The sequence below is a fragment of the Oncorhynchus nerka genome, linkage group LG3 (genome assembly GCF_034236695.1).
Source record: "Oncorhynchus nerka isolate Pitt River linkage group LG3, Oner_Uvic_2.0, whole genome shotgun sequence".
Lineage (NCBI taxonomy): Eukaryota > Metazoa > Chordata > Actinopteri > Salmoniformes > Salmonidae > Oncorhynchus > Oncorhynchus nerka.
In genome coordinates this window covers 70,934,646-70,949,474 of record NC_088398.1, presented here as the reverse complement: position 1 = coordinate 70,949,474, position 14,829 = coordinate 70,934,646, and the positions used below count along the sequence as shown (strand labels likewise).

At 43.6% G+C, this 14,829-nt stretch overlaps 2 protein-coding genes across 10 annotated transcripts in view; one reads left to right on the top strand and one right to left on the bottom strand.

Moving 5' to 3' along the window:
* LOC115116696 (guanine nucleotide exchange factor DBS-like) overlaps positions 1 to 10,599 on the top strand; it is a 63,574-nt gene extending 52,975 nt beyond the window's left edge. Inside the window, exons 21-31 of one of the 9 annotated variants that reach the window (XM_065015223.1) lie at positions 223 to 444; positions 1,362 to 1,454; positions 1,615 to 1,693; positions 1,833 to 1,902; positions 5,264 to 5,349; positions 5,795 to 5,881; positions 6,429 to 6,503; positions 7,322 to 7,431; positions 7,560 to 7,672; positions 7,816 to 7,919; positions 8,046 to 10,599. In XM_065015223.1, coding sequence (XP_064871295.1) covers positions 223 to 444; positions 1,362 to 1,454; positions 1,615 to 1,693; positions 1,833 to 1,902; positions 5,264 to 5,349; positions 5,795 to 5,881; positions 6,429 to 6,503; positions 7,322 to 7,431; positions 7,560 to 7,672; positions 7,816 to 7,919; positions 8,046 to 8,119 — 1,113 coding nt within the window. In that variant the 3' untranslated portion in view covers positions 8,120 to 10,599. Of the gene's footprint in view, positions 1 to 222; positions 445 to 1,361; positions 1,455 to 1,614; positions 1,694 to 1,780; positions 1,903 to 5,263; positions 5,350 to 5,794; positions 5,882 to 6,428; positions 6,504 to 7,321; positions 7,432 to 7,559; positions 7,673 to 7,815; positions 7,920 to 8,045 lie in introns of those variants that run through there. The other 8 variants (XM_065015220.1, XM_065015216.1, XM_065015229.1 and 5 more) reach the window with 8 other exon arrangements.
* Positions 10,600 to 11,774: 1,175 nt separating this feature from the next.
* LOC115113073 (keratin-associated protein 4-3-like) lies at positions 11,775 to 14,740 on the bottom strand. The gene is made up of 2 exons (XM_029640300.2): positions 12,844 to 14,740; positions 11,775 to 12,731 (listed from the first exon to the last, which is right to left on the bottom strand). Exons 1-2 carry the CDS (start codon positions 12,902 to 12,904, stop codon positions 12,265 to 12,267), a joined length of 528 nt encoding a protein of 175 aa, XP_029496160.1. The 5' UTR covers positions 12,905 to 14,740; the 3' UTR covers positions 11,775 to 12,264.
* Positions 14,741 to 14,829: the final 89 nt, after the last annotated feature.

The window sequence follows — 14,829 nt, the reverse complement described above, 5'->3', positions numbered from 1 at the left end:
TATTATATCAAATGTATTGCACATTGTTATGCAATGTACTGCATATTGTATGAAATGTACTGCATATTGTTATAAAATGTATTGCATATTGAATGAAACATATTCCTTTCATGGCGTCAACATCACATTATATCAGATATGTCAATATTACATGAGACAGCAGCACCATAGCTTATGATGGCACATGAACTTTCTCCTGACCTGTGACCCCTCTTCTGATAGGGTCACCTGGGTGACCTGGGCCGGCTGCTGATGCAGGGGTCATTCAGCGTGTGGACGGAACACAAGAAAGGTCACGCCAAGGTCAAGGACATGGCCCGCTTCAAGCCTATGCAGAGACACCTGTTCCTGCACGAGAAAGCCCTGCTCTTCTGTAAGAGACGCGAAGAGAACGGGGAGGGCTATGAGAAAGCCCCCTCCTACAGCTTCAAACAGTCCCTTAGAGTGAGTCTGTCTGTCTGTCTGTCTGTCTGTCTGTCTGTCTGTCTGTCTGTCTGTCTGTCTGTCTGTCTGTCTGTCTGTCTGTCTGTCTGTCTGTCTGTCTGTCTGTCTGTCTGTCTGTCTGTCTGTCTGTCTGTCTGTCTGTCTGTCTGTCTGTCTGTCTGTCTGTCTGTCTGTCTGTCTGTCTGTCTGTCTGTCTGTCTGTCTGTCTGTCTGTCTGTCTGTCTGTCTGTCTGTCTGTCTGTCTGTCTGTCTGTCTGTCTGTCTGTCTGTCTGTCTGTCTGTCTGTCTGTCTGTCTGTCTGTCTGTCTGTCTGTCTGTCTGTCTGTCTGTCTGTCTGTCTGTCTGTCTGTCTGTCTGTCTGTCTGTCTGTCTGTCTGTCTGTCTGTCTGTCTGTCTGTCTGTCTGTCTGTCTGTCTGTCTGTCTGTCTGTCTGTCTGTCTGTCTGTCTGTCTGTCTGTCTGTCTGTCTGTCTGTCTGTCTGTCTGTCTGTCTGTCTGTCTGTCTGTCTGTCTGTCTGTCTGTCTGTCTGTCTGTCTGTCTGTCTGTCTGTCTGTCTGTCTGTCTGTCTGTCTGTCTGTCTGTCTGTCTGTCTGTCTGTCTGTCTGTCTGTCTGTCTGTCTGTCTGTCTGTCTGTCTGTCTGTCTGTCTGTCTGTCTGTCTGTCTGTCTGTCTGTCTGTCTGTCTGTCTGTCTGTCTGTCTGTCTGTCTGTCTGTCTGTCTGTCTGTCTGTCTGTCTGTCTGTCTGTCTGTCTGTCTGTCTGTCTGTCTGTCTGTCTGTCTGTGTTGTGTGTCTGTCTGTGTTGTGTGTCTGTCTGTGTTGTGTGTCTGTCGGTCTTACCAAGTGTTTGATATTGCAAGTGAGTTAAAATAGATGCTTTAGATGGTAACATTTTCCAACACGGTATGCCCTCTACCAGATGAGTGCTGTGGGCATCACTGAGAATGCCAAAGGTGACAACAAGAAGTTTGAGGTCTGGTGCAACTCACGGGAGGAGGTGTACATTGTGCAGGTGCGTGACCAGCACTCAAACCCTGCCCACTCAACTGCTATAGATTACATGACAATGTATTTATTTTTTTACAATGACACACAAATCACGTCGGACTCTGTTTGGAATGTAACACATATATCTGCACAAACCAGTAATGGGTTTCATCGTTGTAATTCAGGCCCCGACGACTGAGGTGAAAACGACGTGGGTGAACGAGATCCGGAAGGTTCTGACAACACAGCTGGAGGCCTACAGAGGTAGACCTGGGGTCATATATTATTTGTTTTCTTTCTAATACTTAGAGTGTATTATATTCTAATTACATTGAGTGTTACATTGTTCAGTGCTCATGATAAGGTGGGACTGTGGTAGATCTCCCTGCATGTCTTCCAGAAGCCAGCCAACAGAGGTCGTCAGACGGACTGTTCCAGTTCCCTCCTACCGCTGGAGAACCTGTCAGCCTTCGGTCAGTCACCTGACCCATATTGACCTATCACTGACCCCCTCCCACACTTGACCCATATTGACCTATCACTGTCCCCCTCCCACACTTGACCCATATTGACCTATCACTGACCCCCTCCCACACCTGACCCATATTGACCTATCACTGACCCCCTCCCACACCTGACCCATATTGACCTATCACTGACCCCCTCCCACACCTGACCCATATTGACCTATCACTGACCCCCTCCCACACCTGACCCATATTGACCTAATACTGACCCCCTCCCACACCTGACCTATATTGACCTATCACTGACCCCCTCCCACACCTGATCCATATTGACCTATCACTGACCCCCTCCCACACCTGACCCATATTGACCTATCACTGACCCCCTCCCACACTTGTTCCATATCAAATCACATTTTATTGGTCACATACACGTGATCTAACTAGTAATATCTAACAAATTACACAACATATACCCAATGCTCAGTGAATGAGATACTGTAGAACAGTGTAGAAAACAGTATATACATATGAGATGAGTAATGTCAGATATGTAAACATTATTAAAGTGACTAGTTTTCCATTCCATATTGACCTATCACAGACCCTCTCCCACACTTGTCCCATATTGACCTATCACAGACTCTCTCCTACATTTGTCCCATATTGACCTATCAAAATACTTTAAAGTACTACTTAAGTTGTTTATTTGGGGTTTCTGTACTCTACTATTTATATTTTTGACAACCTTTACTTTTACTACATTCCTAAAGAAAATTATGTACATTTTACTCCATACATTTTCCCTGACACCAAAAAGTACTTGTTACATTTTGAATGCTTAGCAGGACAGGAAAATGTGGTCTAATTCACATACTTATCAAGAGAACATACCTGGTCGTCCCTATTGCCTCTGATCTGATGGACTCACTAAACACCAATACTTTGTTTGTAAATTATGTCTGAGTGTTTGAATGTGCCCCTTGCTATCCGTAAATACAAATTGTGCCGTCTGGTTTGCTTAATAGAGTGGTTCCCAACCAGGGGTACCAGGTCCCCTGAGGGCACTGAGCCGATCCACAGGGGGTACTAGGACACCTGGGGGTACTGGGCCTATCCACAGGGGGTACTTGGACACCTGGGGGTACTGGGCCTATCCACAGGGGGTACTAGGACACCTGGGGGTACTGGACCTATCCACAGGGGGTACTAGGACACCTGGGGGTACTGGGCCTATCCACAGGGGGTACTAGGACACCTTGGGGTACTGGGTCTATCCACAGGGGGTACTAGGACACCTGGGGGTACTAGGACACCTGGGGGTACTGGGCCTATCCACAGGGGTACTCGGTCCCCTGAGGGTACTGGGGCTATCCACGGGGGGTACTAGGACACCTGGGGGTACTGGGCTTATCCACAGGGGGTACTAGAGAATAATCATGAGACCAATAGCCTGCTGGTAAAATGCACATGAGGGGGTACTTCAGGGGTCCTCCGGGCAGAGTAATATTCAGTTGGTGGTACAGAGTAACATTCAGTTGGTGGTACAGAGTAACATTCAGTTGGTGGTATAGAGTAATATTCAGTTGGTGGTACAGAGTAACATTCAGTTGGTGGTACAGAGTAACATTCAGTTGGTGGTATAGAGTAACATTCAGTTGGTGGTACAGAGTAACATTCAGTTGGTGGTACAGAGTAACATTCAGTTGGTGGTACAGAGTAACATTCAGTTGGTGGTACAGAGTAACATTCAGTTGGTGGTACAGAGTAACATTCAGTTGGTGGTACAGAGTAACATTCAGTTGGTGGTACAGAGTAACATTCAGTTGGTGGTACAGTGTAACATTCAGTTGGTGGTACAGAGTAACATTCAGTTGGTGGTATAGAGTAACACTCAGTTGGTGGTACAGAGTAACATTCAGTTGGTGGTACAGAGTAACATTCAGTTGGTGGTACAGAGTAACATTCAGTTGGTGGTATAGAGTAACACTCAGTTGGTGGTACAGAGTAACATTCAGTTGGTGGTACAGAGTAACATTCAGTTGGTGGTACAGAGTAACATTCAGTTGGTGTTATAGAGTAACATTCAGTTGGTGGTACAGTGTAACATTCAGTTGGTGGTACAGAGTAACATTCAGTTGGTGGTACAGTGTAACATTCAGTTGGTGGTACAGAGTAACATTCAGTTGGTGGTATAGAGTAACATTCAGTTGGTGGTATAGAGTAACACTCAGTTGGTGGTACAGAGTAACATTCAGTTGGTGGTACAGAGTAACATTCAGTTGGTGGCACAGTGCAACATTCAGTTGGTGGTACAGAGTAACATTCAGTTGGTGGTATAGAGTAACACTCAGTTGGTGGTATAGGGTAACACTCAGTTGGTGGTATAGAGTAACATTCAGTTGGTGGCACAGAGTAACATTCAGTTGGTGGTACAGAGTAACATTCAGTTGGTGGTACAGAGTAACATTCAGTTGGTGGTACAGAGTAACATTCAGTTTGTGGCACAGAGCAACATTCAGTTGGTGGTACAGAGTAACATTCAGTTGGTGGTATAGAGTAACACTCAGTTGGTGGTATAGAGTAACACTCAGTTGGTGGTATAGAGTAACATTCAGTTGGTGGTACAGAGTAACATTCAGTTGGTGGTACAGAGTAACATTCAGTTGGTGGTACAGAGTAACATTCAGTTGGTGGTACAGAGTAACATTCAGTTGGTGGTACAGAGTAACATTCAGTTGGTGGTACAGAGTAACATTCAGTTGGTGGTACAGAGTAACATTCAGTTGGTGGTATAGAGTAACATTCAGTTGGTGGTACAGAGTAACATTCAGTTGGTGGTACAGTAACTGACAAAGGTTGGGAACCACTGGCTTAATAATTTAAGGAATGTGAAATTATTTATACTTTTACTTTTGATACTTAAGTTTATTTTCGCAATTACATTTTCTTTTGATAAGTAAGTATATTTAAATCCAAATACTTTGACTTTTACTCAAGTAGTATTTTACTGGGTGACTTTCACTTTTACTTGAGTAATTTTCTATTAAGGCATCTTTACTTTTAGTCAAGTATGACAATTGGGTCGGGGAGGTACTTAGATCCAGACTGATTGTGGAGAAGACACTAACGTCCGTAGGCATGACATAGCGTTTGGCTGGAACAAGGAGTCTGGGTAGCCAAGCAACTTGTCTTCGCCTCTCTTGCACCAATGAGAAGGATTTATTTTCCAGTCTAGTATAAATCACATGGTTCTGGGTTTTGTGGGTGCAGGATTGATCATAGTTATAACCTGAACACAACATGTTGTGTACCCTCTGTGGGTTGCAGTGTGTTTCTGACTGTTTCATCCTCCTGTTTCCCCCAGTTCATTCAGAAGAGGGGAGAGGAGCATGAAGGTGAAGAAGGGAGAACCCAGCAGCCCCGACGCTAACTCCTCCCCAATAACCAAAGGTGAACAGAGAGGAGGGGTGGGAGGGTAGGAGCGTCAGCTGTATAACGCAAACCCAGCTCAGAACACCACCTTTCAACTGGGTCTAATGCTAAATTCAGCACTATTTTTTTTACTCTCACCTGTGTCTAATACTTATCACTTTACTAAAGCTTTCCTTGTTAATCTAAACAACACTACCTTCTGACTTTTACACTTTACTAAACTTTGCTTCTCCCTCTTTGATGAGATGACTAATCTTTCTCTTCACTTTCCCCTCTTACACCTTTTTCCCTATGTGGTCTCTTCTTTCTATTTTGGATGTCTTTCTCTCATCACTGCACTTTCTATCTTTCACTCTCTTTTATTATGACTCGCATGCCTCTTCCTGTCACTCTCCTGTTTCTCATCCCACTCGCCTCTCCCTCCTGCCCTCTCTACCCTGCTCCTCTTCTTCTCCTGGCCCAGACGGGGCAGTGACCAGTCCTACCTTTAACAGAGCAGCAGTGGCTAAAAAGCGTTTTACCTTGCAGGGCTTCAGCAACTTCAGCAAAGGTAATTGCACTGTCTCGCCACCAGGGGATGCCATAGTACTTTATGTTACTACATCATGACAGGGCTTTACAAGGCTAATGTCAGCACTGTAGCCTACAACATGAAAAAAATGGCATGCTTCCTTCCACAGACTTCTCACCTCCTGACAAAAAAAGCTTAACTTTACCCAGGATGCCTCTTTCTCTGCCAGGTACAGATTAGCGTCTAGAGAGGTAACTTCGGCCCATAGCTTTAGCCGACCAATTAGAGCTATACTGTAGCTGATAGTAAATTGACAGCTTCAGACCCTGTATCTCTGTTTTTCACCCCTGTGGTGTGTGCTACTACTGACAGAGTAGACATACTTCCTGTAACTTTCACTTTAAAGATGTGCTACTACTGACAGAGTAGACATACTTCCTGTAACTTCCACTTTAAAGATGTGCTACTACTGACAGAGTAGACATACATCCTGTAACTTCCACTTTAAAGATGTGCTACTACTGATTTCTACTTCCTGATAGTGTCTAGCTGCTCCTCTTCACTCTCTTCTCTTCTATTCGGCTAGGTTCTCCCACAAGCCCTGACCATAAAACCAAACGTCATGAGATAAAGAGTGATCCCACTCCGTTCGGCTTCAAAGGTACACCATCCCATAATAACTCTATTCCCTGACTCTGTGGTCGACCACGGTCACTGTATTTGATCCTTTCGACCGTGGTTGGTCAGGGTGATTTTTTTACACACAGCAGTTTCTCCCCTCAGACAAAGAGAACATGGTTCATCAGGGAATGTATGACACATTGTGTTGACTGACAGGCAACAGTGGTCGTAGTTACCACGCTCGGTCATTTACAGTGGTTGAGCACGTTCACTGCGGTCTATCCCTTTGACTGTGTTTCATTGCGGTCGTGTGTATCTATCTCTCTCTCAGACCCAGGCCCTTACGCTCACCTCCACCTGGGCCGAGTCAGGTGGCTCAGCACCTCGAGTCTCTTACAGACCAAGAGGAGAGGTAACCTACAGCACTCGACTGGACTGGTTTAGACTATTGAAATGTGGAATGATCACAAAATGGCTGCCGAATTTCCTTGAGAGGTTTGCCCCTCGTCTCTCTCACTCCCTACACACTGTGTTCCCAGGCCTGAGTGTGTGTATGCACATGCAATATATTTATCAAGAAACGGGCACTTTCCTGGTTGCTTAGTGGTGTTGCGGTTCTGAATGGTCCAGCACGATTACTGTAGGCTCACTGATGGCTTTATGGTTGAGTTCCACTGGACTTGGTCCTGTTCTCTCTGATTGCGGTCCACCCCGTCACCGACTGTATCTGGTCAAACAGAAGTTGCTGCAGTGCCTGCTCTCACTCTCTCTCTGTGTGTGTGTGTGTGTGTGTGTGTGTTTCTCTCGCTCTCTCTCCACACCATACTCTTATGTCCCCTCTCTCCCTTTCTCCTCTAGGATGGACTAAGGGCTCTCTCTCATTGGACGCCAACGAGGAGAATGATGGGTACTCTAGCACTGAAGAGCCCCTAACCTCCGACCCTGAGGACGAGGGGGGAAAGAAACTGGTGAGTGTGTATCTGTGTGATGATTGTCATCCACTCCAAGCTGTTTTGTAGCACCACGTACAAACCGTTTTAAAAGAATAGTTTACAATCGTACATACAATGTAACACCCTATCTTGACGGTGTGCAGTGTGCTGGGAAGTACACAGTGGTGTCTGACTATGAGAAGTGCAGCACCCAGGATCTGTCAGTCAAGAGTGGTGAAACAGTTCAGCTGATCAAGGAGGGAGAAGATGGCCAGTGGTGAGGATATTACCTCGACACTGGGTTTCACACAATCACACTAGTCTATTCCAGCAGGGTAATATTCATTAGGACACATCATAGTAGGTAGCAAAGGTAGCTAAGTGCTGATTGGGCGGACGGGGTTGTGTGTGTTTCTGTAGGTTTGTGAAGAATCTGAAGACTAAGCAGGAGGGCTGGGTGGCTGCTGCCAACCTTGACACCCTGATTGGAGAGTCCATGTCCTGCCAGTCTCTCACCAGCTCAGGTACAACCTCCTCTCCATCTAGGTACAATTATGTGTGTGTGTGTGTGTATCTCTCCTAAGCCATCTCCTCTAACCTCTCTCTCCCTGTGTGTGTATGTATATATATATTATATATGTATATTACAGAGGGCAGTGGCTCAGGGAACCTCAGCACTTCATCCAGCTGCTGTGAGACCAGCTCCTTTGACATCAAGCCCTGAACCCTTCCCTGGCCACATCAGGCCGCCCCTGGTCTCCGGAGCCGAACGCTACAGCACCAGCTGGTGGCTCCCCCAACAAAGCAGTACTTTCTCCCCCACCCAAAACCCAACTTAGCCTCTCCTTACCCAGAGGCAAGCCCCTGGATTAGGATGCTGGTCAGCCACTTCAAGAAAATGCCAACTAATGCCAATGTTCCAGTGATCAGTCTATAGATAGTAGTGTCATTGATTAGAGAATGGATCTGGTGCCCTGGTGTAATTGTAGAGACACAGTGCAGTGTTTGTAGAAAGAAGCTACATTCATCCATCTATCCACCCATCCACAGGATGAGCAAGTGGAGTATGAGGTCTAGGATTGATGGAGGGTGAACTGTTCCTAGATCTGACCGGCAGCTGTGCAAGCAGACCTGGGGCAGGCTAATATCAATGGCACTACGGCAGACAAAATGCTATGGACAAGCTGGAACCTGGCATAACCAATAGAATTTGAATAACATTCTAGAATGAATTAGAATTCTAATTCTATGAATCTGATCAGGTGTCAGTAATGACATGGATCGTGTTGACCGGTCTTGTTGTACTGTAGGCCTGTGTCACTGTTATAGTTCTGTTGGTCCACATCATGGTACCTTTGACTGTCTAGAAATAGACAAGACTCTTCGTATTTTTCAAATAGAAAGTTATTGTAAATAAAAAAATTATGAATGCAATGAATGTAAAGTATACCTTGTTTAGCTTTTCATATTGTTGCTCTATGAGTGTTACCAGTCACCTCAAACATGTGACCATGGAAGTAACCAGTATGACCTATGGTAGGCCTATGACTATCTTATTGCCTGTTGGACAGTGGGGGTAACTGTGTATTTGAAAGCTGAGGGATGTGAATGACTAGTTATGTACTTGATAAAGATGTTATTCTACATATTTCTATCTCTGTAATGTAATCTCTCTCTACTATTTCTATCTTGCTTGGCGTTCCACCCCCTTGTCCTCTTAATTAGCTTACCCTGTCCTACAACATTAGTTTTGTATGACTCAGACCACAGGAGGCTGCTGAGGGGAGGACTACTCATAAAAAGGCCTGGAATGTAATAGTATCAAATGCATGGAAACCATTTATTCAGTTCCAGCCATTACTTTGAGCCTTGTCCTCCCCAATTAAGGTGCCTCCAACCTCCTGTGATTCAGACAGAGCAGTCACAGTATTCACTGTTGGTTGTCCTCGTCAAATAACTTTATGAGATCCCTTTTTCATCCACTCCTACGGCTGTCCAGTCACACATGTATTAAACATGACTTTGGATATAGGTTGTCCAGTCACATGTATTAAACATGACTTTGGATATAGGTTGTCCAGTCACACATGTATTAAACATGACTTTGGATATAGGTTGTCCAGTCACACATGTATTAAACATGACTTTGGATATAGGTTGTCCAGTCACACATGTATTAAACATGACTTTGGATATAGGCTGTCCAGTCACACATGTATTAAACATGACTTTGGATATAGGCTGTCCAGTCACACATGTATTAAACATGACTTTGGATATAGGCTGTCCAGTCACACATGTATTAAACATGACTTTGGATATAGGTTGTCCAGTCACATGTATTAAACATGACTTTGGATATAGGCTGTCCAGTCACACATGTATTAAACATGACTTTGGATATAGGCTGTCCAGTCACATGTATTAAACATGACTTTGGATATAGGCTGTCCAGTCACACATGTATTAAACATGACTTTGGATATAGGCTGTCCAGTCACATGTATTAAACATGACTTTGGATATAGGCTGTCCAGTCACATGTATTAAACATGACTTTGGATATAGGCTGTCCAGTCACACATGTATTAAACATGACTTTGGATATAGGCTGTCCAGTCACACATGTATTAAACATGACTTTGGATATAGGCTGTCCAGTCACACATGTATTAAACATGACTTTGGATATAGGCTGTCCAGTCACATGTATTAAACATGACTTTGGATATAGGCTGTCCAGTCACACATGTATTAAACATGACTTTGGATATAGGCTGTCCAGTCACACATGTATTAAACATGACTTTGGATATAGGCTGTCCAGTCACATGTATTAAACATGACTTTGGATGTATGCTAGTCATTTTACGGGCATTTCTCCATGTGTACTGTGAACTTTGCTCCTTTTGTTAATAACTCAGTCTCCAGTATATAGTCTTAAATTATTTATTGCTTTACAATCATTTATAAAGATATTGTTTATTACCTCACTATTTTCTTTAAGAAATCAGAAATTCTGTCAGCATTGTCTGTTTTTTTGTATTAAAAAGGACTTTGTGTCAACTAATGATGACCCTAAACCCTGCCTATTTCTACAATTTCTCCTAAATCATCCTATTTCCCAAGCAAAAATAGCCTTTGCATGACAAAAACATCCCCCATAATATTTTTACACCATTAAAATGCTCAGAATTGAATAAATTGTACACTCTCTCATCTCTAACTATCGGGAAGCCTGAAAGAACAGGCTGAGTGGGAGGAGAGCTTATATTCATGAGCTCGCCTTGAATGAGAGCTCTTTGAAAACGCCCTTGTGGTCGTCGCCTGGTAACAAGGTAAACAATCCTTACCTAAATTGTAATTCACAACCCATTTTCTCTGCAAAATGCTCTCATGGCCAAGAGAACTGGCTCATGTTCTTGACATGTTTCACATTTACATATCATTCTTGGTGTACAGATGCACTGTGTTTATGCATATATTAGTCCAATAACAAAGTCGTATGTTCCCAAAATAGAATACAGCATTCCTTTTCTCCATATGAAGTTTAGTCAGACTATTGTTTTGTAACTAATTACAGAATACATTTCTTCACAATAATTAGTAAAGCCCAAGACACCATAGAAGCGTAGACATAAAGGTATGTATATGAAAACAGCATATAATGAGTGTACTGGACAATTTATTGGTGCCTCTTCATTAGCATTATAAATAACAATATATTCAGAATTGTATGTATTGATCAGACATTTATTTGATCATTTACAGATTAGGCCAGCACAACCGAAATATTGATCAGACATGTATTTGATCATTTACAGATTAGGCCAGCACAACCGAAATACTGATCAGGCATGTATTTGATCATTTACAGATTAGGCCAGCACAACCGAAATACTGATCAGACATGTATTTGATCATTTACAGATTAGGCCAGCACAACCGAAATATTGATCAGGCATGTATTTGATCATTTACAGATTAGGCCAGCACAACCGAAATACTGATCAGACATGTATTTGATCATTTACAGATTAGGCCAGCACAACCGAAATACTGATCAGACATGTATTTGATCATTTACAGATTAGGCCAGCACAACCGAAATATTGATCAGACATGTATTTGATCATTTACAGATTAGGCCAGCACTGATCAGACATGAAATACTGATCAGACATGTATTTGATCATTTACAGATTAGGCCAGCACAACCGAAATACTGATCAGACATGTATTTGATCATTTACAGATTAGGCCAGCACAACCAAAATACTGATCAGACATGTATTTGATCATTTACAGATTAGGCCAGCACAACCGAAATACTGATCAGACATGTATTTGAATACAGATTAGGCCAGCACAACCCGAAATACTGATCAGACATGTATTTGATCATTTACAGATTAGGCCAGCACAACCGAAATACTGATCAGACATGTATTTGATCATTTACAGATTAGGCCAGCACAACCGAAATACTGATCAGACATGTATTTGATCATTTACAGATTAGGCCAGCACAACCGAAATACTGATCAGACATGTATTTGATCATTTACAGATTAGGCCAGCACAACCGAAATACTGATCAACATAAATGATGATGAGAAATAATGATGAGACATCATTTGACATTTAAGAAATATATTAGAGCCATATGCCTTATATGGGCACCCGGCCACCCAACAGTGTGCAGGACCCTTTGACTCATACAATTTGTAACGCTGCACTCCTGTCCGAATGCTTGAAGAAACAATACAAAGTGTGATGTCATCACGTAAACGTGATTTACTTTGACTTTAGAAAACTCAACCACCTACGGAGATTGATGGGGACCCGCATACCCCACTTCAGTCACCCTCAAGATTGACGTGGGAGACAAATAGCTATGCCCGCCTCCTTGTCAGGCCTCTCACACTGGGCCGACAGGGGTCCTGGGATGCATAGGTCAGGCCTCTCACACTGGGCCGACAGGGGTCCTGGGATACATATGTCAGGCCTCTCACACTGGGCCGACAGGGGTCCTGGGATGCATAGGTCAGGCCTCTCACACTGGGCTGACAGGGGTCCTGGGATGCACAGGTCAGGCCTCTCACACTGGGCTGACAGGGGTCCTGGGATGCATATGTCAGGCCTCTCACACTGGGCCGACAGGGGTCCTGGGATGCATAGGTCAGGCCTCTCACACTGGGCTGACAGGGGTCCTGGGATGCATAGGTCAGGCCTCTCACACTGGGCTGACAGGGGTCCTGGGATGCACAGCTTCCACATATGCGGTGCTCGATCAAGGGTGACCTTGAGGTGATCCAGGAGCCCATCTCTGTAGCCTGTAATATTTTGTTAAAAAGGGAAATGTTTGTTAAATGGATAGTGAATTGTATTTATTTATGACAGCATCAATTCATTGATGTAGTGTTCTACAATGTGTTTTTGAAGTACCCGGTCTTGTTGTACTGTAGGCCTGTGTCACTGTTACAATTCTGTCACCCCCAAGATTCATGGTTCCTTTGATTGTCTAGAAATAGACAATACTCTTTATTTATTTAAATAGAAAGTTATTGTAAATAAAAAGATTATGAATGCAATGAATGTAAAGTATACCTTGTTTAGCTTTTCATATTGTTGCTCTATGAGTGTTACCAGTCACCTCAAACATGTGACCATGGAAGTAACCAGTATGACCTATGATAGGCCTATGACTATCTTATTGCCTGTTGGACAGTGAGGGGTAACTGTGTATTTGAAAGCTGCCTGTTGGACAGTGAGGAATTACTGTGTATTAGAAAGCTGCCTGTTGGACAGTGAGGAGTTACTGTGTATTTGAAAGCTGCCTGTTGGACAGTGAGGAGTTACTGTGTATTAGAAAGCTGCCTGTTGGACAGTGAGGAGTTACTGTGTATTTGAAAGCTGCCTGTTGGACAGTGAGGAGTTACTGTGTATTGGAAAGCTGCCTGTTGGACAGTGAGGAGTTACTGTGTATTAGAAAGCTGCCTGTTGGACAGTGAGGAGTTACTGTGTATTTGAAAGCTGCCTGTTGGACAGTGAGGAGTTACTGTGTATTAGAAAGCTGCCTGTTGGACAGTGAGGAGTTACTGTGTATTAGAAAGCTGCCTGTTGGACAGTGAGGTTTTCAGGGGAAAGGTAAATTGGGCTAGGTTGAATTAGCGGTATCCCTGAAAACATTTGGTTGATGGCAGAGTGACTATAGGTTAATTGGGCAATAAAAAGTTGATGTGACTAAAATTAACTTCATTGGCTGAATCCCTCCTTGTGATCAAGGGGGATCAGCCTGTTGTGAAGAAGAAAATTGACTACTTCAAATGGATATAGTGTCTGACAGTATTGAGGCTATATTGGCACAGATACAAAGATGAGTCCTCTCTCTATATGGACTTTCTCCTAATGCAACTGTGCAGCCAATTAGCATTGTCCACTTTAGATACAATGCCAACAGCCACTTGTTGATTGACAGCTCCACCTCCAACATAACCACTATGCGGATATCGTCTAAAGCAGATATGATTGAATAGAGCCTTAAGGGCTGGATTAAAATCTTATCGCCCAAGTATCGAAACACCTGCGTTAACAATTAAAGGTAGTTTCCGATTGAGCCTACATATGTTGTGTTTACCCGTGAATGCCGTCTCCGTGACAATGGGAACATTGCTATTCATTTTCAATCTCGCTATAAAGCGGATCTTCGGCGCTACAGGTTGAATAGAGCCCTAGCTCTCAAACTCTAGGCGGCGTTCTGCCTTTTCCCGATTTACGTTTACTACGTTACGCCTAGTCTGAGACCATTGTCTTGTCTCCCTTGTAATACAGCTTTCGAAACATATGGCCCTTATAGCGAGAAAGAATACTTCAAATAAAATAAAATACACACTTACTGTAGCAGATTTGAATAGATACATACAGCTATGGGTGCCTCCATCCAACGAAACTGCACTTCCAGAGTAGGCTAGACAGCTAATTAGCGCCGTTCTCCGTTAAAGTGCTGTAACATGGCGATATGCCCGTGGGAGGACACTAACCCCATACATTTGTATCAATTCAACTTTTTGTTTTCTAGCTGATAAAGATAATGTCCTTATGCTTCCAAAACTGTACCACATGTGATGCGTGTTAATGTTCAGACCAGGCATCTGGGCTCTTAAATCTTAAAATACGCCTTTGTCCAATGACTAGTGTAATATAATGCAACTGGGAGTCAAGGGCTAAATAGAGCCCTAGATCAACCAAGAAGTGCTCAAGAAGTGTGTATTGCATCTTATCGGGTTTTGTATTGCCTGTAAATGTCATTCTAGAATGCGTATAGAAGCCTACAGCTAAACTATTCTTTGCTACGGTAGTTTACATCTCATGCAGCGCGCAGACACAGTGAAAACAACCCACAGGATAACCCTACCCGCACAGCCAGAGAAG